The sequence below is a fragment of the Aulonocara sp. 'chitande type north' Nkhata Bay genome, linkage group LG22 (assembly GCF_057382095.1).
Source record: "Aulonocara sp. 'chitande type north' Nkhata Bay isolate Kocher_YH1m ecotype deep benthic linkage group LG22, A_spYH_male_GT1.1, whole genome shotgun sequence".
Lineage (NCBI taxonomy): Eukaryota > Metazoa > Chordata > Actinopteri > Cichliformes > Cichlidae > Aulonocara > Aulonocara sp. 'chitande type north' Nkhata Bay.
In genome coordinates, this window is record NC_141364.1 from 33,529,561 (window position 1) to 33,551,278 (window position 21,718).

At 44.3% G+C, this 21,718-nt stretch overlaps 2 protein-coding genes across 2 annotated transcripts; one reads left to right on the forward strand and one right to left on the reverse strand.

The window, feature by feature from the left end:
* The first annotated feature begins 886 nt into the window (after nucleotides 1-886).
* On the forward strand, nucleotides 887-3,867 carry LOC147304521 (uncharacterized). The gene is made up of 5 exons (XM_086280998.1): nucleotides 887-1,298; nucleotides 1,487-1,811; nucleotides 2,061-2,173; nucleotides 2,279-2,455; nucleotides 2,698-3,867. Exons 2-5 carry the CDS (start codon nucleotides 1,803-1,805, stop codon nucleotides 3,785-3,787), a joined length of 1,389 nt encoding a protein of 462 aa, XP_086137124.1. The 5' UTR covers nucleotides 887-1,298; nucleotides 1,487-1,802; the 3' UTR covers nucleotides 3,788-3,867.
* Nucleotides 3,868-5,857: 1,990 nt separating this feature from the next.
* Nucleotides 5,858-14,283, reverse strand: stx12 (syntaxin 12). The gene is made up of 10 exons (XM_086280548.1): nucleotides 14,130-14,283; nucleotides 13,535-13,664; nucleotides 12,333-12,402; nucleotides 12,052-12,151; nucleotides 9,219-9,356; nucleotides 7,940-7,983; nucleotides 7,639-7,744; nucleotides 7,490-7,562; nucleotides 6,701-6,783; nucleotides 5,858-6,620 (listed from the first exon to the last, which is right to left on the reverse strand). The coding sequence occupies exons 2-10, from the start codon at nucleotides 13,629-13,631 to the stop codon at nucleotides 6,528-6,530; spliced, it is 804 nt and encodes a 267-aa protein (XP_086136674.1). The 5' UTR covers nucleotides 13,632-13,664; nucleotides 14,130-14,283; the 3' UTR covers nucleotides 5,858-6,527.
* Nucleotides 14,284-21,718: the final 7,435 nt, after the last annotated feature.

The following is a 21,718-nucleotide window of genomic DNA, read 5'->3' on the forward strand; positions in this document are numbered from 1 at the left end:
GAGAACAACTGAGATAATCCATCCACAATACGAGGTTAGTCATTCATATACTGCTGCATAGGCTGGGCTGTAGCTACATCCTAAGGTTTTAAAGACTGAGCTTAAATAAATGATTAGTGGTAATAAAAGCCGAGGGAGGTCAACAGGGATCACTGACTGTTTTAGGAGCTTTTTGAGATCAAATAGAAGAAAATACATAACATTAAACATGTTAACAACACAAAAGCCATATTAAACGCAGACTACTTTAGACCCGGAAGTAGGATTCGTCGCGTCATCACTGAACAACCGGATAAACATGAGCAGAGACACAAACATGAGAGGGATTGTCAGTGTTAGTTCACTGACAGACTCACAAACTAATGTGCACACTTATGTCTGCACTTTGGTTTTGTTAAATACGAACACAATGACAGCAGAAGTGCTGCCACGTGTGGCCTCACATGAGATGACAGAGCCAGCAGTGGTTCACAGCTCGTTTGAGACCCCTGAGCTGGGGTGAGGGAAAGCAGACAGATGGCAGAGCTCCAGTGCTTTATTTGTACTGCCTCCTAGTGGACGACAAGAAGAACGACTGAACGAACAAATATAGAAAGGATTCATGGACATTATTGTAAAAAGTTGAACACTTAAAAGGAAATTCTGTTACTAAGACTTCATAAAAAATATTTATAATGATCTATTTTATATGTGGAGGACACAGACAGTCAGCGGTCCCTAACCCCCGGGCCACGGCCCGGTACCAAACGACTCACAGACCGGTACCGGGCCGTGAGAGTTGAGGCTAATAATTAACTCGGTTTCCCTGGGTCTTTGCCGTGTTGTAGTTGTGTGTCTTATTTTGAAAGAAAGGTTTACACGTTACCATAGCGACCAGAGCGCATTATGGAGGATGTTACTCTCAGTCTTGACTGGCTAATAAAGTTACACCATTACACAGTTAATTCGCGTTTATTGTTATATTTACAAAATACCACCGTTTTTGTCGTATCATGTTATTTTGTTGCATTTATCCGCCACACCGTGAAAATACTGTCTGACGTTAAACCGGCCAGTGGAGCAGCGAAGGTTGGGGACCGCTGCTCTACAGCCGTAATCAATCCCGGCCCTTTCAGTTGTAATGAGGCTTGCTGTTTACGCTTCAGTGCCAGGCAGTCAGCAACAAGGTGATCCTTTAATAACAGTATTCACCATCATGTGGACGTGAGGGGGTCTCACGACCAGACTCAAGCCTCGCACGGCGCAACTCGACATTAACGTCACCTTGTGTTCATTTACGAACATTATTCATCTCTCGGGTAAGGATGCTTAAAATCCTCCAATAGCATTAGCTCACGAGGTGACTCATAATCATCATTAACTGTCTAATTAGTGGCCTGAGCTGTAAAGCAGGGCTGGGAGAGCTGCGTTCACATGTTGGCGCCATACTCTGCGCCCTTCTCTAAACAAACGCTTCTTATAGCAAAGACACTGTCCTTCATTTCAGCTAAACTTCCACTCGAAGACGTTCAAACGATGCCTGGAGCGCAAAAGACCGCAGTACTGCCAGGTGGGCGTGTCTCAGTAGCTATGCCATGAAAACTACACAGAAAAGCCGCACGTGAAGTCAACGCGAAGCATGCGCATGCGCCACGGCCAAAGGCGCTGAACGTTCGAACCGACGTCACGTCAGGTCCCCTGATGGTCAAAAGTACACAACTATCCAGATCTAGTGTGAGGACGGAGAGTGAAAGATTGGAAAAAGTGATCATTTGTGCAAAGCTGTCGCCAAAACGTGAATTCACGGACGAGATTGTGGAAACATGAACGTGGTAGGACTCTGAAAAATTGATCAGACCACCTCTCATCAATATTTTAGACATTTTGAAAATGCAATAATTGCAATGATTATATGTGAGAAGCTTAGTGGTACTGGTGGACTAACTGTTACAGAAGCATCCAAAATGAGCACCAATACTGTTTGTGCAGCTGTGACAAAAACCTTACATTGGCTGCTGGTCTAATTCTTGTTATTTTGGATGTGTAACGCCTGCTCCCTGACATCTGTCTGTTCTTTCTAGATCCCATTAGATGAACGTGCTGAACCGAGGTGCAGTCATCTCAGCGTGCCTCTGTTCAGATTTGGAGACATTGAACGATGCCTCAGAAACTATTTAGACGATTTATCGCTCAGGTAAGTCACAAGCTCAAAGTCAGCGAGACAGTTACCAGCATACACAGACATATTCACTGGTTACAGGTTTGTTTCGCTCAACCATTCTCAATGTTTTTCTTTCAGACAGTGGACGGCATTAGCCACCGATGACGTCTCCTCGGATGTCGTCGATCTGCTGACCGAGATGTGCCGAGCACTCATAGGGCACATTAGCACCGTAGTGTATAAAGTCATACGCCGACAGGTTTCATGCTGCCCACATAACCATGATTGTGGAGACAAAGAAAGCTCCGCTGACCGGTAAATCTAAAGCTTGCTTTATCAAACAGTTTCATTCAGTCTTTCTTCTTCTTAGACGTTTTACATGAGATGGTTCATCGGGTAATCCTGGTGACGGAGGGGTTTTTCAGAGGACACAGCATTGCTTCGTTTACATCACGTGTGAAGTCGTCCATGTGGTTTCTTTTAATGACGCCTGTAGATTTGGACAAAGCAGTGATAGTGTGGGAAGATGACTACGTTTCTCTTCTCTCCCTTTTCAGGATGAAGGTTGAACCTCTGCTTGATGGGTGCAGTGACTGCAGGGTGACAGAGGATGATATTCAGGCCAGCCTCAGAAACATCTTTCATTACTGCTTCGGTTGGGTCTTGGGTTTTGGGCAACGGCGGTCTTGTGACTCAGACAAACTACTGACTTTATTTTCAGTGTCGATTGCAAAGAACGTAAACTCAGCCCTGAGTCGTATCACAGGGTCCACGTCCTTGCAATCAGATAGATCCACATCCCCAACAAACTTTGTTGGGATGGTTCACAGTGTAGCGAACATTTTAAAGGACTTTACAAAGACCTTAGCTCCCCCTTTTGCAGATGGTGAGAGTCGCAGCTACAGCATTGTTGACTCGCCAAACTCTGAGGAAGATGACGACTTTAAACCAGAGTCTGCAGAGACTTTTAAAAGCACACAGACTCCAGCTTGTGTAGGTGAGGGAGATGTGGGTAGCGAGGGCAACAGTGATGCATTTCAAATCACTGATGTCCAAAATCTTGACCGTGAGAGTTCAGAGAGTGAAGAAAAATGTAGCGACGCCCCGCAGTGCTCGTCTGGGGCGCTTCCTGCGCCCGCAGAGACCGATACCTTTCTCATATTGTGTCTTGCAAATTTAGTCGCTCACGTTTCTGAGAAAACACAAACAACTGCTGTAAAGCTGAATTTTCAGCAGATAGTGACTGATATAAGAGAGAAGATTGGGGGAGACTTGACTCCTCTAAAAACTGTAAAAAACTTGTACATCATAATGTACAAAGACCTGTGTCGCATATTTGGATCCAAATACGTGCTTCAGTTTGTGATGGAAAAGGGTGACGCGACTTTTGTAGCAGCCGTTGTGGAGCTATTAAAAGCAGAGCTAAAAGCATCGAGCGGCTCCGGTCACGCGCTGAGACGTTTAGAAAGTAACAAAAGCGTTTCTCCAGCCAGTGAGAACAAAACGCAACAATCTGCCAGTGAGGACAACGCACAAAATGGATCCACAGGTTCCCAGAAAGACAGGCCGAGAAACTGTGTCGTTAGGGCCCTCGCTTCTTTTTGTAGATCTTTGAGGAGGCTGTTCAGAAACAGAGTGACAGCGTGATTATCTTCATAATTACTCACAGAATTTGCTTCTTAATTTGGAAATAAAATGAGCAGAAAATGAAACAAATGTGTTTGTCAGATCATTTAATTGTTAAATGTGTATAATGGTTTGTAGTCTCATCAGTCACAATGTAGAGACAATCGCACAAACTCGATTTAGTCAGAGCACTTTGAGTTGGTTTTGTCATTGTAGGTTAAATGTAGATATTTATTCTAGATATTGGGCACAAAGGCGTCCTCAGCTCTGTAACAGAGAGGTGTTGGCTCAGTGTGGAAATGTCCTGATGACATCAGTACTTTTGATTCTAGCCTGACTGATCAAGTTCCAGTTAAAGGGTTTTGACTGTCTTGAGAGACGGCACATTGTAGACAGAGAGATATTCCTAACTGTAAAACTCAAGAAACAGTCTGAGGCTACGTTCACTCTGCAGGTCTTGATGCTCAATTCTGATCTTTTGATCAAACGCGCTCTAGTGTGAACGCTCAGAGCGGCCGCGTGCACAAAAGAAGACGTCACACACGACGCTCTGTTTAGACCCAGAGCAACAGGATGTGTGACTGATGGCCTTAATGTAAAGACTTCACGTTTCCCAGTTTTGCTTTAAGTTATAAAGTTTTGTTATTTACATTTGTCCTAATAATGATCCTTACTGCTGTTTCAGAGGAGCGCTGCTTCTAGCTGCAGATTTCTGTCAGAATCTGCAGATTATACAGTACAAAGAAAATGTTCACGTTTCTCCAACGCTGTCTTCCCAGCAGTTTCCCTGGATAGAAGCGTTCACCATGTCGGGCGCTGATAGTCGGCGTCTGTCTTGTGTCGGTGACGTAAAAGACGGATTTAATGCGACGTGACCGTCAAACAGCAGTCGCTTTCTAAAACATCAGATATGTATCGGATTCAGCACCACATACCAAAGTGACCCAGATCGGATTTGAAGATATCGGATTTGTGCCGTTCACACCGTCACACCATGGTTGGATAGATGGTCGCAGAGGGTCAGAGAAGTCGGATTTGATGCGCTTTCCCCTGCAGTTTGAACGCAGCCTTATTTGTGATCATCTATCGCCCACCTGGGCCTTACACAAAGCTTCTGTCTCTCAGACTTTTTATCTGATCGAGTGCTCAGCTCAGATAAAATCATTACTGTGGCTGATTTTAACATTGAAGATTGTTATCATCTTCAATGCCCCGTACCAACATAGAGCAGCTACCTGAACACTACGAGGTCGATTATCTTGTTAATAATTTTGCCTCCTCACTACGTATGACTGTAGCTCCTGTGAAAACTAAGGCCTCAGATCAGAAGTATTTAACTCCGTGGTATAATTCTCAAACTCAAGCTACTTTCAGCACCATCGATGTTCATTTAGACTCTTTTTCTCCAGTTGATCTTTCTGAGTTAATTTCAATAATTACTTCCTCCAAACCATCAACGTGTCTTTCAGACCCCATTCCTACAAAACTGCTCAAAGAAGTCCTGCCATTAATTAATGCTTCAGTCTCTAATAATCAGCTATGTACCACAGGCCTTCAAGCTGAAGCGTATCCCAGCTGTCATTGGGCAAGAGGTGGGGTACACTCTGGACAGGTCACCAGTCTGATGCCAGGCTACCACACAGGCAAACAACACCCATATTCACACCAATGGGCAATTTACAATGACCAATTAACTTAACCCCATTAACTGCATGTTTTTGGACTGTGGGAGGAAGCTGGAGTACCTGGAAAAAACCCACTCAAACACTGGGAGAACATGCAAACTCAGAAAAGCTCCGGCCAGATTGTGCAGTCAAATTTAGCTACCGGGGACCCAGCAGTCTTCGATTCACTCTGAGAGCAGCGTGCAGATGATTTGGAGAACTTGAGGAAACGAAAGGATTCAAATGATCACCTCTTGCATTTCCAGACCCATTTATCAGTTTTCAGTGATGATGCTGACAGAGTAACCAGACTCAAAGTCGGAATGATTTCCTTCACTAACTAAAGAGCAACTTTCCTTTTCCAACAGCTGTAAATCAAGTAAAGCTGATGTGTACAATCACAGAGGGAAACATACCACAGAACAGCAAATGTTTAAGACATTTATTATCATACTGTCAGGGTTCATAGAAATCAACTTAAAACACTTGATCTGAAGGAACGATTATTTACCATTCTTGATGTTTGAACTAATGCAGAGTTGAATTCGACTTCTAATATTTTCAACTTTGCTTTTACAACATGTACGATTTAACCATCGCTGGCATTACCAGTACGTTGTGCCTGTGAAGACAAGGAACCACAGCAGGATACAGTTCTCCACACACTAGACATCAGAAAGGGCCACAACATGTTTATGGACAACAACAAAAACCCTAAATATCTTCAGTTACCCAGACGAGCTTGTGTGCATGTCTTTAAAATAATTTCCAACAATATTTTTGACATTTGCAAAACAGTGAGAGCTAGTGTTAGTGCAGTTAATAAGAAGAAATGTATCAGTGACGCTAATTTAGGAATCAAGTCTGGAATCGCTCCCCTGCACCAACCCAGTCCTCGTCCCCTAAATCACCTCTTACAGTTTTAAAGGAACACAAAGGCTTGCTTACTTCAGATAACTACAATTCCCACATCGACAAGCCCTTTGTAGACGTGCTGCACTGTTCTTGGTGCAGGGATGAGCCTTTTCTTACTCTTCTTTTGATTCCAAGCAGGTGGGAGGGGACTGAAACGATTACATTGGCTGCTTGACATCGGCTCATTTGGACGCCTGCCAGATGATGACGGCGAGTATGACGAGCACGATGACGCAGCCCATAACCAGGATGCAGATCTTCTTCCGGGACTTTTGCTGCGATAAAGACGGGACAGCAGGGTTATGGTGAGGGTCTGCGCTGAATGACGCCACAGAGTGGTGACCGACACACCCACCTGATAGTAAGCAGCTCTCTGCAGCTGCTCTGTTCCTCGTTCTACGTGAACTTCAGCATTCTCCACGTTGGCCTCGATGCTATCTGCAGGGAGACAAAAACAAAAATACACCACGGTCAGCTGGGAGCTGCCCTGGACATGTGCTGCCTGCAAAGACACGATTTTTAGTTTGGTTAACTGGTTTCTTCAAACTGGGAAGGGAAACAAAAATCTAACATTGAGATTTGAGCTCAGGTGGATCCTGCTTCTGCTGATTTGACTCGAGTCCACTGGTGGTTGACTCGGTTGGTTGGACATGACTTGGAGTGTCATGTCTACTGTGTGTCTACTGTCCTATTGCTGACAGCGCACGTCAGAGCGCAGACCAAGCCAAAACGCCCGGGGAAGGTCTGCAGACCTCAGGTTTCTATGGAGGCGCAGATCTGGGGAAGGGTCCCAGTGAGGTGCTTCAACATAGTCCTGAACAGAGGCCGTGGACACCTGTGTGCACGCTACTTTGGGTTTTTGTTTGTAATGCAAGTGGAACATTTTCAAGTGGAATTTACTTTATGGGTTATTGTGTGTAAAGATGTGAGGTGGAAACTGATGTTGGAATGAGGCTGTGACACCATGTGCTGTGAATGTTTTGTGTATGTTGGTCAGAGAGGACGGAGCTGCAGGCTGAGCATTCTGGGCGGAGCTGAAAAGGGAGCGAGTGTCGGTTTTTAAGGAGGACAGATTATTGATATAGCAACTAATTAATGGTCACTTCACAGTGATGGGAACGACAACGTTCCTGTTACTACTTACCAATCATCTCTCCCTGGTCATGAATCATCACAGCCAGGTCCTTGAAGATCTGGTTTACATCCATGATATCAGACTGTAAAGACACAGAGATTAGCTGAGCGCTGACGGCAGCGTGCTGGATGTGGATTATAGAGCGAGCCGAGCATCACCTCCAGCTGTCTGATGTTGGTTTCTCTCTCCTTGATGAGCTCCAGGTCCTCCTCCGTGATGACCGCTTCCTCCGTCTGCGTGGTCATCTGACCCCACTCATCTTGGCTTCACATAACATAACAACATTTCAGTGATCACGTGACCAGCTGAACAATGTGTGTAAAGATTAGAATTGGACAGATTTATTCTTTCTCCTCCATCTTCAGGCAGACTCCAAATGGTCTTTCTTTTTAAGTGACACTGCAGGTCTTCATGACACACTTGCAACAGATGTCAACCATAAACAAACAGGTCACTTACTTATCAAAGGACACAAGCTTTTCATCCCGAGAGCCGTCGTCAGCCTAAAAGAGAAGGAAAAATTCAGCACCGTCAATGCCAGGGTTGTTTTTCCCTCTTTTGTTTGAAGATAAACGACCAAAAGTCTGAATGCAGAGACAAACTTCAGGCTAGCAGAGAAACATCTGATGTAGAGGATACGTTTTGTGCTGTTTTTCAAGTCATTTCAACTCATTTTCTGGTTGTTTTTGGAAGGTCGGTGGTTCCCGACTCCTTCAATCATAATTGATTATATTGATCTCTCTCATTTTCCTTATATCAAGTTTTTTTATTAGTCATTTACACTCTGCAGCCAAACCCAAAAGTTTGATTCTGGAAGTTTTCAGTGGAAGAAACGTTTCAACATCATCATCATCAGGTGACGTCTTCAGTCTCAGCTGACTGCAGGTTTCAATCTTATAAACAGTACATCTGCACAATGACTGAAACCAGCCCACTGAAGGAACAATGGGCTGGGAGGTCAGTTCCTTAATCTTAATTATGCAAACTCTCGTTGATCAACAACCTCTGATCAGTGGCCATGAGTCCCATTCACAGAGAGTTGGGGAATGGCTGCAATCACAGCATTGTAAGATGGTGACAGATGCACCCTTAGGCCCCTCCTCCATTCAGAGATGGTCTTTCCCTTTACACGTAAATGGCCTCCTTGACTCCGCCCTCAAACCAGCGTTCCTCCCTGTCCAGGATGTTACATCCTCATCATTGAAAGAGTCCACTGGCCTGTAGGTGTGCATAGACTGCAGAGTCCTGGCCTGACGACGTGGCTCTTGGAGGAGCCTGAACCAAAGTTCAGACCATGCCATCCAAATGTTGCAACATCCCAGCATGCTGCTCTGTCTGGGTATCCTGTCAGTCACCTGCTTGTGGTAAGGCAGCTCTAATATCCTTTGTGGCGTGATGAATAACAAAGTTCAGCAAAGCAGTGGAGCTACAGCTACAAACTGAGGCTAAACATGAATGCATGGAAAACTATCAGCCACAGTTGCAACTGACCCATTATTCCCACTGCGTGTACCGTGTTCCCATATTTGCAGAGCTGTCTGTAAGGCCACGTTTGTGATATTGGCTGGATTCACTTGTTCTCAGACAGTCTAGAGTCTTACAGCATTCATATGATTCATAAAGTGGATGCACTGCAACACTTCTCCAGAACCATCAGGTCACATGTTTGTAAATCGAGGTAGCGGGTATTTATTCTGATGATAACTGAAATTTAAAATGACGGCTGTGTCACACTTACCGACAGGCGAGACCCAGCTCTCGCTCGGGCCACCGACTCCTTCTCCTTCTCGGCCGCGCGCCTCTGGACTGCTTGGAAGTTATTGAGAGCGGCTGAGAAATCATTCATCAGCCGGTCCCTCTGGATTTTTTGTTGTCTCTGGACACAGCGGAGCCGAGGCACACAGAGGGCAAGAACCCAGTTAGAAAGACATCATCATGATAACGACAAACATTCCTGGCTTCAGGAAATATTTCAGTTTTGCCGTGACTGTAAACTCTCTCTGAGGACTCTGAGGTGACTTTACTGACTTTCATTTAAAGCTAAAATGTATCAGGAAATTAATTTCACAATTCAAACAAACTACTAGCAGAATAAACAGATGATAAAGCAGATATCTGAAGCACCACGTGCAGCGCAGCAGACGGTAGAAGACTGGAAATATAAGCAGTAAAATATCCTGATTTTGAAAGCAAAACTATGTCAGCTGTACTTGTGCCATTTGTTAAGCCAACAAGTTTGTTGTGTGCACAACATCAACATGATCAAATTACTGGAACTGAGATTTCAAAACTCTGCAGCTGTTTCAAAGTCATTTTATCTATATCACTAAAGCACTTCTGGATGGATGCAAACTGCATTTCGTTGCCCTGTACCTGTGCATGTGCAATGACAATAAAGTTGAATTCTATTCTATTCTATTTTTACATCACCACACATGAAATGTCAACGAATGATGACATACTGTACACACTGTGTGTGTGTGTGTGTGTGTGTGTGTGTGTGTGTTAGGGCTGCCACAAACGGTTATTTTGATAGTCGACTAATCAGATCATCATCCATTGGACGTACAGGTACAGCTTATTGCACCAGCAGCATCTGCTCTTATATAACTATCATTAGCTTACAGCTTTAAGTGTTTAAGGTGCTAACTAAAAATAAAGACAAGATGATAGTTTATTAAAGTTTAATGAAATCTGCAGATTGTTTCGGTGAAGTTTAATAAACTCCTCCTATCTAAAATATAACAGGACACCGGAGTAAACTCTGAGCATCTCACACTTCTGATGATCAGTTGTCTGCTTGACGTTTATTCAGCTGTGTAAAAACTTTAATCTCAGCCAAACCGATTTACTCAGGAACAAATAAAATACTGAAAAAAGCCAAACAACAACATTTTAAGTTATCTAAGTGACTCATATATCATGTTTAACCTGAGTAGCGAAAGACGCGATTTGCCGGGAGTCCGGTGTTCTCACGGCTCTAGTGAGCCTAGCCCCCGGCTAGCTATCGAGCTAGTGGGTAACAGACGTCTCCGAAAACGTCGGAGCGCTTTTGAAAATATGCGGTGTCCTGATAAACTGAGCAGATATTTGAGGTTTACACAGCTACATTCTCGCCTGAAAATATGTTAAACGTTTATTTTGTGACCCAGAAAGAAAAATAAGAGTAACATTAAAACTAGCTGCCGCCATTGTTGGAAACTGAGCTTGTCACTACCCGATCCGTACCCCGCATGCGCAAAAGGTGTCTACTGCCGGTCGTAGCGTTTTACGATAGTTATGGGTCAGAGTATCTGTTAAGATGTTAAGAATAACAAGTATATCTTAAAATGTTTGCAATAATGAAGCATTTCAGTACAATGTAGACAAAAACGAGAAATAAAAAGAGTTACGGATCAGGACTCCCCGATCCGTACCGCGCATGTGCAGACGTTTTCTTCTTCTTCTGTTCGTTTAATGGCAGTTTACTCCCCAGTGTACGAGGATACCGCCACCTGCTGACCGAGCGAATGAACCCTATTGTAAACTGAATTGGCGTCATTACAAACGTGTGTTAAATCTGATTTAGCGAAAGTCGAGTGTGTTTATGCTCGTCTGTGAGGAGAGGATTGTTGGAATAGTGATGATGATGTGCGCTATCACTGTCAATTGTCAGTAAACACTTAATCCGGCTGATGAATCTTCACGTGACACATTGCTAAGTCAATATTATTAACTCTGTAGTCAGGCGCCATTCTTCTTATTTTACGGCGCTGTTGTTCAATCGGGGGACGCTCTCTGTTGAGGAGAAAAGCGTGAATTTGTCCATTGTTTAAATGTCCCGGGCAGTCGAAAAGGAGGCAGAGCTGTTGAGAAATGCTAGGAGCTAACTGGGCGCTAACCGTACCATTCAAATATATTGAATGTTGGCAAAGAGAGGAAGTGACGTAAGATTTGCGCATGCGGGGTACGGATCGGGTTTCCGGTACGGATCAGGTAGTGACGGGGCTGGGCTGCGCTATGAATTCTGGGACACAGCTTCTTCTTCTTCTTCGGGGTTTAACGGCAGCTGGCATCCTTGTACATGCAGTGCTGCCATCTTCTGTTTCAGTCCGTTATTACACTCTTAAATCCTGCTACTTATTCCTGCGTCTTTCAGGATCTTACAAAGCTTCAAACGACGCGTCGACTATTAAATCAGTCGTCGACGATTTTGATAGTCGACGTAATCGTGACTAGTCGACTAATCGTGGCAGCCGTAGTGTGCGTGTGTCCTGAGCAACAATACTGGAGTTTTTCCCTGTATGCTGACTGAAGTTCCAATTAAACCAAGTGTATCTGTCAGCATCACTCAGCCTTTGCTGTACGAACAGGCTCCAAAGTCACACTTTCAAACTTAGTGTGCATATTTATCTCACAGTTTGACATCCTCCACTGTTAGGTGGCTGTAGCTCAGGAGGAGGAGCAGTGGGAGCCTATGAATGAGTGTGAACTTTGGATGGTGAATGAGGCATATTGTAGTGCTGTGACTGTAAGCTATAGAAGTATCAGTACAGTGCTAGTTTCATTAGGACATGTAAACGAGTACTTACTTGCTCTGAAGGCGATGAGGGCAGAGGGATTGATCCCAGCTCTTTCAGGTGTTTGTTGGTTTCTTTTGCCAGTTGGTTGGTGTAGTGTTGCGTCTGCTGCCTGTGAACACCAATAGTTCAAACAGCAGGTCATCTTGACCATAAGACCTTCTAATAATTACACAAACATTTCATATGGGACAGTTTAACAGAGTCGCTACAGCGTGGCAGCGCTGGCTCTGAGAAAATGAAGGTGACTGAAAGTGTGTTTGTTTAGCAGAGGAGATGATATCGGTACATACAGCCGATCCTGCAGTTCACTGGTGTCCTGTCTGGTCCCCAGCTGGTTCACCATGGTCTTTATCTGAGCCGCTGTCATGGGAACACAATGATAGCGCTCAGTTTTGGAAGAAAAACATACAAATGACACAAGAAAGAAGCTGCGCTTTGTTCCTGGTAGTTATACAGAGATGATGTCATCTGTAGTCATCACAGTTTGATGCTGCTGCTTAATGTTCACATTTGTGTCAGACATCATCATCATCAGTGTGACCTGAAACAGAAGCTGAGGGATTTCAGAACACAAACATAAGCAATAATATAAGGAAGAGAAAAGTACCCAGTGATGATCTGGCTGTTGTGTTCAATCGCTTGTACAGTTTTTCGGATGTATTTGGGTGACACTGCTTAAAGCCTCTCACAGCAAATAAAGGACACGCCTTAATTTGTGAAATTGTTCGTTTTTTGCTCGTGTGCAGACTTTGTGGGGAGGTCCGGTCAATTTAATCAATGCAATACTTTTGTAAATCTTTCCCAAAATATTACAATCAACATGCAGTAGGACATTGTGGGCATGAACATGTATTCCTGGGATTTTCAATGAAAGTCCTGCTGCAGCTTTCACATGACTCAGTCCACACCTTGTCAAAGGCAACAGGAAGTGTCGAGGAAGGTGCCACTGTTTCAATTAAGTTATAATATGTTTACACAGTGGTAATAAAGAAAAAAAGCCAAGCCTCGAACACTTGTGCCCAAGGAATGAAGCTGGATGAGAGAATAAAGTGTGTGAGGTCGCAGGAGGTAAACAAGCTCAACACAAATCCAGCTTTTGTGTCATTCTTTCTCACAACATAAATATTGTGTCATGTTATAGTTTGGATGTCCTAACAGTGTTACACGCACTAATAGAAACTTCTGCTGCACAGTATTGTGGAAAAAGCTGAAGTGAAAGCCACCATAGTAAACCAATAAAACAACAAACAACTGTAACAAACATGTGAGCTGTAAGAACAAGAAGCTTTTTAGTCTAAAAACAAGTTGGCATTTAAAAAGCCTGGAGCAGGGGTGACACACATGTGTACACGGACACACAGCTGGAAGTCTCTATGCTTTTTTACTACTAGTTAAACACCCCCCACCTCAGAAACACCCATGTTCTTATATGGGCCCCTTTCTCTGTCACAGCCACGTCACACTGCCTTTTCAAAGGAAGTGAAGCACTTACTGTTCTGTGTGATCTTCTGGATGTTGGAGCTGCATGTCTGTATCAAGGTGCCGAAGTCCCGTGGGACCGAGCGGCTCTCTGCTTTACCGTAGGACATGTTTGTGATGGAGCCTTGCACCTTACGCTTTGGCTGCAGAGAAACAGAGAGGGATCAAACCGAGTCGGTCTCACTGTATGACAGCTCCTCGGTGAGGTTCTGGGGTTTGTACAGTTGCATGTCTCAAAGTCCGGGTACAGTGACGGCAGACCGGAACTGAAAATAACGCCACTTAGTCGGAACCACAGCTGTTAGCTTGCTAATGAGTTAGCTAGTTTATCCGGGCGTGTGCCAGCCGGTACGCAGCCATATTTGGGAACTTAAGCTCTTATTAATTTGGTGTGTTCCTAAATCACCAAACCACCGAGTTCATCGGGCTTGTTCTGTTTATCTCCCGGGTGTTACAGGCTGCTGGGCAGGCTCGGCTCCTAGCTTCGGGACACTAATCTGTCAGCTGGCGGTTGTTTCCGGTAACACGGTGTGATTATCATAAACAAGACAAAAAACAACATGGCGTCACTGAGGCTTACCGTGGAAAAGAAACCAGCCCATACTTACTTATGAAGCTGTCTCAACGAACACATAGGCTGGTAAAGCTTCTCGTCCTGTAGTAAATAGCCTGCTCTTCCTGGTCCGTGATATCACTGCGTCACTTCTTCTTCTTCTTGGAGGTTGCAAACAGCGAAATGGTGCAATAGCGCCACCAACTGGTGTGGAGTGTGGACCAAACTCCCTCATCAAGCAAATTAGTCTGTCTTAAGTACAGAATGGTGGACTTTTGCCACCTCTGCTAAACCATCCATCATAGTAGGGCTCACTACAAATACACCCTCCACCCACTCCACCTGCCTGCACTCTGTTTGCTGTTCACTCTCTGTCTGTTGCTGTGGATGGTTGACCTGAGGTATTTAAACCACCTTCACTCCCTCTCACCCACACATTCCTCTTCTCTCCAGAATAAACAGTTATCTGTTCCACTTAAATGTTTCCCATCACCAAACATATCTTAATGTCAGACAAATATAATCAATCAATCAATCAATCAAAGCTTTATTCGTCACATGCAGGTTGCCCTGCAGTGAAATGGGACCCCCCCCCGACCTTACACATATAGCACAAACATTACATGGGGATACAGGTCGGAGATTGGTAGAATCAGAGAAAAACATTGAAATGTACACTACAGTGGGGAAAGTACAAGAGGAAAAAAGAGACCCCTACTCATGCTGTGCTTCCATGGTAGGACAGCATGAGAACAGGAAACAAAAAAACTCCTTTGCACAAAAAAGCACATAAATGTCCACAGCACAACATTGTGAAGACATGACAAGCCACAGGGGTGGGTGGGGGGTGAGGAGTAATCCGAAGAAACACAGCAGCCAGTGGTGGTGGTCAGAGGGCCCGGTGGCGCCAGTGTCCGGCAGCCTCGCCTCTGTCAGTGCGCCCCAGGGTGGCTGTGGCTACAATGTAGCTGCCATCACCAGTGTGTGAATGTATGCGTGAATGGGTGGATGACTGGATATGTAAAGCGCTTTGGGGTCCTTAGGGACTAGTAAAGCGCTATATAAATACAGGCCATTTATTTACCATTTAGCAGCCACCCTGCACAGCGCTACCATTCCAGCGCGGCACACAGACCCGCCGTGTTCCCTCGCCGGAAACAAGCATCGAAGGCGTTGGAAAGGGAGGGGGGATGAGTGAGTGCCTATCAGTGTAAGTGTATGTGTGTACGTGTCCATAGTTCAGCGGAGACAGTGTCCTTCGCTCTATCAGGCTATAAGTAGAGTAAATACAGCACACTGGTTTTAAATGCTGACCTACCATAATTTCTCATGAAAGGAACAAACACCAGGCCTCACTTGCCTCAGTTTAGGTGTTTGTTGACGATCGTGGCTCAAGTTTTGGGAGTTCATCTTGTAATCGGAAGGTTGCCGGTTCGAGCCCCGGCTCTGACAGTCTCGGTCGTTGTGTCCTTGGGCAAGACACTTCACCCGTTGCCTATAATCTCAACAGCATGATGAAATGCAGAGTGGTGTATAAACACGTGAAAACGGTGAGCGAAGAAGAAACACTCATGGAAAGCCCTAATGACCTATTTTAACATAGCTAAGGAATATTTCAATGTAGCCCTCCTGAATCCAAACTGGAAGCTGGTTCCACAGAAGAGGGGCCTGAAAACTGAAGGCTCTGCCTCCCATTCTACTTTTAAATACTCTAGGAACAACAAGTAGGCCTGCAGAGCGAGAGCGGAGCGCTCTAATAGGGTGATATGGTACTACAAGGTCATTAAGATAAGATGGGCCTGATTATTTAAGACCTTGTATGTGAGGAGCAGGATTTTGAATTCTGGACTTAACAGGAAGCCAAAACAGGAGAAATCAGGAGTCCCACTGCAGCTGATCAGATGAAGGTATTTCAAAGACATCTTGACAATAATGAATTACAGTCCAAACAGGCCAAAGTAATGTTGTGCAGATCATATATCTGGTGAAATATCATATTTAATTGTGTTACGTGTGACAAGCATGTAAAACAAAAGAAATCAGGAGGCGGGCAGATGCTTTGTCACCATGAGTGGCCCTCAAACACTTCCTGTCTGCTGTCCAATCACGTCCAACTAAACAGCTCATTTGATCTTTCTTTCATTTGGCTACTAGTCTTTGCTTTTTAAGCGCACCTTGGAGTTTGACCCTGGAGTGATGAAATGTTTCTGTGGAACCGTCCTGCTGCTCCTTTTACATCTTTTCTTTCACCTTTGGGGGCCCGATGTCCAGCATCCAACAAACTGTTAGTTTTCTAACTGATTTTCTTGTGTTCCTTCTGAAAGCACACACTAAAACATCAACATTTACACACAATGTGAATTTCCATCCACCCACTTCTGGTTATCCAATACACACCCTGGATATACCCAGTCTGGACCAATGCACAGAGACAGACGACCATTCACACTCATGGGCACTTTAGAAGCACCAATGAACCGAACACCTAGCACAGAGTACTGCAGCAATTCAGGAGGGAAAATGATGCGACGAGCTAAGTTTGGGGCAAGAATGCAGCACAGAGTGAAACTGCTGTGGACAAAGTGAAACACAAGAGCAAGAAAGACTAAGACAAAGGAATAGAGGACAGCTGTAGGAGCTGTGAGCCATGAAGACAGCAGTAGGAAGTTTTTATGTAAAAATCCTACAGTAGCCTGTCACAGCTTCAGCCTGAGACTGCGTGTCACTAGTATAGTCTTACAGTTTTTTACAGACGCTAGGACACATGTCTCAATACTTAGGTCACTTTTGCAAAACACTTCACACAATCCTCCTAACTGACCGTCAGCTTGGCAAAGCAGTTCATTTCACATTCAAAATGCACTACAACTACCAAAACACTTCATTCAGGTCTCAAATAAACTCATTCTTCCAGAACACTAGCAAAGGTTGACAGCCGACAAACACACTTTGTCACCCACAAAACAATGACCTAAAAACACTAACAACATGTAGCATTACACAGTGTTTTCTTGTGTGAAACAAGGACACATCTCTGTTTATAATTTCAATATATGTTACTGGAATGAATCAGACATCATGCAGAATTCGTTAATATTTGTTTATGTATTTTTATTTTTTTGCACTAAGTAATCCCAAAATACAAGAATTTGTATACACACCATCCACTGATACACATACAATAGTAATGCTAATCTACTCGGTCTCCTCCATTTGGCCACAGGTTCTCATCCACATCACATCATGTCATCTAGGGCAACACACCTAGGAAAGAATCTCCTGGCATGCCTGATCCATCCCTGGCAATCTTCTGCTGATATCTCCAGGCATCCAGCATTCGTTGCATCCAGGAGGGACATTTGATCATGTGGATGATGGTCGTAAACCTTTCACCGCCATGAGGAAAAGAATTCCTCTATGGGGTTGAGGAATGGAGAGTAAGGTGGGAGGAAAAGAGACTCCATTCTGGGATGGGCTGCAAACCACTCGGTGACTGCACGGGAGTGATGAAATGCCACATTGTCCCATACAGTTATAAATGTTGGCCGATTCCTTCTCTCCGCATCCCTTTCCTCACCGAGCACAACCCTTCCATAGAGATCATGCAGGAACGCAAGGAGCCGTTCAGTGTTGTATGGCCCAATCAGTGGTCTGTGTAGCAGCAGTCCATCAGTGGATGTTGCTGCGCACATTGTGATGTTGGCACCCCTCTGGCCCGGGACATTCACGGTGGCTCTCTTCCCAATCACATTCCTCCCTCGTCGCCGTGCTTTGGCCAAGTTGAAACCTGCCTCATCCACAAAGAAGAAAATGTGGTGTGTTTGCCTGCCTTCAATCTCCATGACTCTCTAACATAAATCCACAGGGCAACATAAGCTGTTACAGTAGTAAATTTGTAAAAGTTGTCTGTGTGTGTTTGGTTTTGTTCAAAAACAGATCTGTATTCTGATCTTACCTGGACATACTGGTTCCTGAGTTGCTTGACATGTTCAGAGTTCCTCTCAAAAGGCACAGTGTACAACTGCTTCATCCTGACCTGATGTTTTTCAGGACTCTAGATTTTGTTGTTATGCTCACACTGTGAATATTTGCGAAGGTAACGTTGTCTGCCAAGACTCTGTGTCTAATTTCAGTGAGTTTTATCCCATTGTTTCTGATGACCATATCAACAATGGCAGTTTCCTGCACATCAGTGAACATCCGTCCTCTCCCTCCTGTGTGAGGTAACCGTTGAGTCCTAAGCAGGAATGCAACAACAATTACACAAAAGCTTATTTACTTCTGAAATGTGCAAATGCCCCTGCAGAATTCAAGTTACCTGTTGGTTTGCCGGAAAACAATAGATGCCACTGTAGAGCGTTGCAGATTTGGCTGCACTCTCTGACCAGCCTCTCTCATTGAGTGACCATGATTTACTACATGATCAATTACAGTAGCTCTGATCTCATCTGAGACTACAGCTCTTGATCTTCCTCTTATTCTTCTTCCACCACGCATACGTATTCCTCGCCCCCTCCCAGCCACTCTTCTTCCTCTTTCAGCCACTTCTCCATTTCTGGCTGGGTCCATGTTTACATCACAAAGCAAACCTATTCAGCAGTCGTCTCCTTTTGTAATGAAATTGAAGGAGTAACACCTGTGTAGATGTTCATCTACAATGAGAATCAGCTGTGGCTGGTTAAACTGCATTTTTAGATTTAAAATATGTATCAATAAAATATTGCTGTTGGATTTTGCTGTCTTATTCAGTTTTGCATTGTGTTATTGTTTTGGCCATAAGTTTAACAGTTTTGAAAACAGTATGTAAGCACATGCAAAATGTCCTGTCCGTACAAAGATTTTTGGCAGTTGTTGTGTCTGAGTGAGAAAATAATTCATGAAATTTGAGAGATGTAGTCATTGAATGCATTTTGTGCCAAAACAATGATAACTGGTCCTCAGTTTAGCCCACATAGACTTCTGTTGTGCTCACTGTGTGAGGAGGTTTGCAAACGTGACCTAAGTATTGAGAAATGTGTCCTAGCGTCTGTAAAAAACTGTAAATGACCCTGTCATTGGTTGACCCAGTGACTGCAAGCTGCAGAAATCATGTTTCCATTGCCCTACTAACAGCTGCTGTGAATTATGGACAAACATCTTCACTTTGGTCTTGTCTGTCCAAAGGACAGCAAACATGCTGTCCTGTTGTTTTTAGAGACGAGAGGTTGTTGTCCTAGAAATCCACCCGAACAAATCTTATTCATTCTCTTTCTCTAAACGTATCTAATCTTGTGTCTAAGCATGAATGTTAACACACTAGAGTCTGACCATTTTATCAGTCTGATTTTGGGGTGAATTTGATGGGACAACTATCCCTGGGAAGACAATAACAAATAAATCTCCAGACTAGAGAGACAGAGACAAAGATACTGTTGCATTGGTCCCTATGGCAGCTTCAATGCTTAAAGCCATGTAAATATCTTAAAGAGACATTATCTTTTTAAATATTTCAGCAGAACAGTGTGAAAGTGTACACTGCATCTATGAAAGCAGCATGTGTGCGTGCGTGTGTGTGTGTGTGTGTGTGTGTGTGTGTGTATATATATATATATATATATATACACACACACATACACATATACACACACATACATACACGAAAAAGGGAGAAAAAACAACAAGTCATTTACATAAGCACAATATATTTTGTATTTTATTTTCATCACTTTTACACAATTAATCAAGCCGGTCATTAACATTGGGCCATAAATTTTCATCAACATCACAGTGGATGTCTTCGTTGTTCAGGCACCGTGGGAAAAATCTCCTGGCATGACGAATTCAGGCTTGACATTGCTCAGCAGTTATATCACCACAAGCTTCACACATGGCTTGAAGAAGGGAGACATGCTCATGGGGATGGCGATCATACACCTTCCACCTCCATGTAGAGAAGAATTCCTCAATTGGGTTGAGGAAAGGGGAATATGGTGGAAGATAGAGTGTCATGAAGCGAGGATGTGTTTGAAACCATTCCTGAACCAGCTGTGCATGGTGGAAGCTGACATTGTCCCACACAACAACACAGACAATGTCTCCTCCCTGACAGGCCTGCTCCAGTTCATTTAAAAAAAACTATCAAGTGTTCAGTGTTGTATGACCCTAGAACTGGTCTACAGCCTACCACACCATCTTCAGATATAGCTGCACCCATTGAGATGTTTCCTCCACGTTGTCCAGGGACTTGGATGGTAGCCCTTTGTCCAATAAGGTTACGTCCTCTGTGTCTAGTTTTTGCCAGATTGAAACCGGCCTCATCAACAAAAATATACTTGTGATGATTCACAGCAGCGTCCAGCTCCATCACCCTCTAAAATGATAATTTAGTTAGTTTTTTTTACAACTAGTAGTTGTCAGTACTGTTACAGTAATTGCATGCCAGTTTAGTGTTGTACCTGAATATATTCTGAACGCAGTTGTTTCACCCGGACATTGTTCCTCTCAAAAGGAACCAAGTAAATTTGTTTCATGGAAACCTGGTGCTTCTTCAAAAGCTGGGCAATCGTTGGAAGGCTAATTGATGGCACATTGGCAAAGGTGTCATTGTTGTTCTCAATAGCCTGTTTGATTTCAGACAGCCGTATGTCATTCCTTGCCCTGACCATTTCCACCACAGCCAACACCTGCTGGTCAGTCAAAACACGTGGGCGACCACCACCAGGTTGTCTCCTGTTAATTCTGAGGACAATCATATACTGTCAATATTGAAGTATTACAAATTACATTACTGTAAACTGACAATTACATGTTGTTCATCTATACAATAGAGTACTATATTTTAGAAGTGAAGTTGCTATAGCAGACATACCGGTTTTCTTGGCGAAAAGTTCTGATGATAGAGCTGACAGTTGACCTTTGTAAATTAGGCTGTACCAACCTGGCAGCCTCAGCCATGGTAAGGCCTCTGTTAACCACATGGTCAACAATGATGGCCCGGACTTCATTAGAGATGATGGTGCGTTGTCTTCTGCCTACATTTCTCTGAAGACCACCTCTCTATCGAGGAGCACCACCACCTCTTTCTCCTTGTCTGTGTCCACCTCTCTGTCGGGGAGCACCACCACCTCTTTCTCCTTGTCTGTGTCCACCTCTCTGTCGGGGAGCACCACCACCTCTTTCTCCTTGTCTGTGTCCACCTCTCTGTCGGGGAGCACCACCACCTCTTTCTCCTTGTCTGTGTCCACCACTCTGTCGGGGAGCACCACCACCTCTTTCTCCTTGTCTGTGTCCACCTCTCTGTTGGGGAGCACCACCACCTCTTTCTCCTTGTCTGTGTCCACCACTCTGTCGGGGAGCACCACCACCTCTTTCTCCTTGTCTGTGTCCACCTCTCTGTTGGGGAGCACCACCACCTCTTTCTCCTTGTCTGTGTCCACCTCTCTGTCGGGGAGCACCACCACCTCTTTTTCCTTGTCTGTGTCCACCTCTCTGTCGAGGAGCACCACCACCTCTTTCTCCTTGTCTGTGTCCACCTCTCTGTCGGGGAGCACCACCACCTCTTTCTCCTTGTCTGTGTCCACCTCTCTGTCGAGGAGCACCACCACCTCTTTCTCCTTGTCTGTGTCCACCTCTCTGTCGAGGAGCACCACCACCTTATTCTCTTTG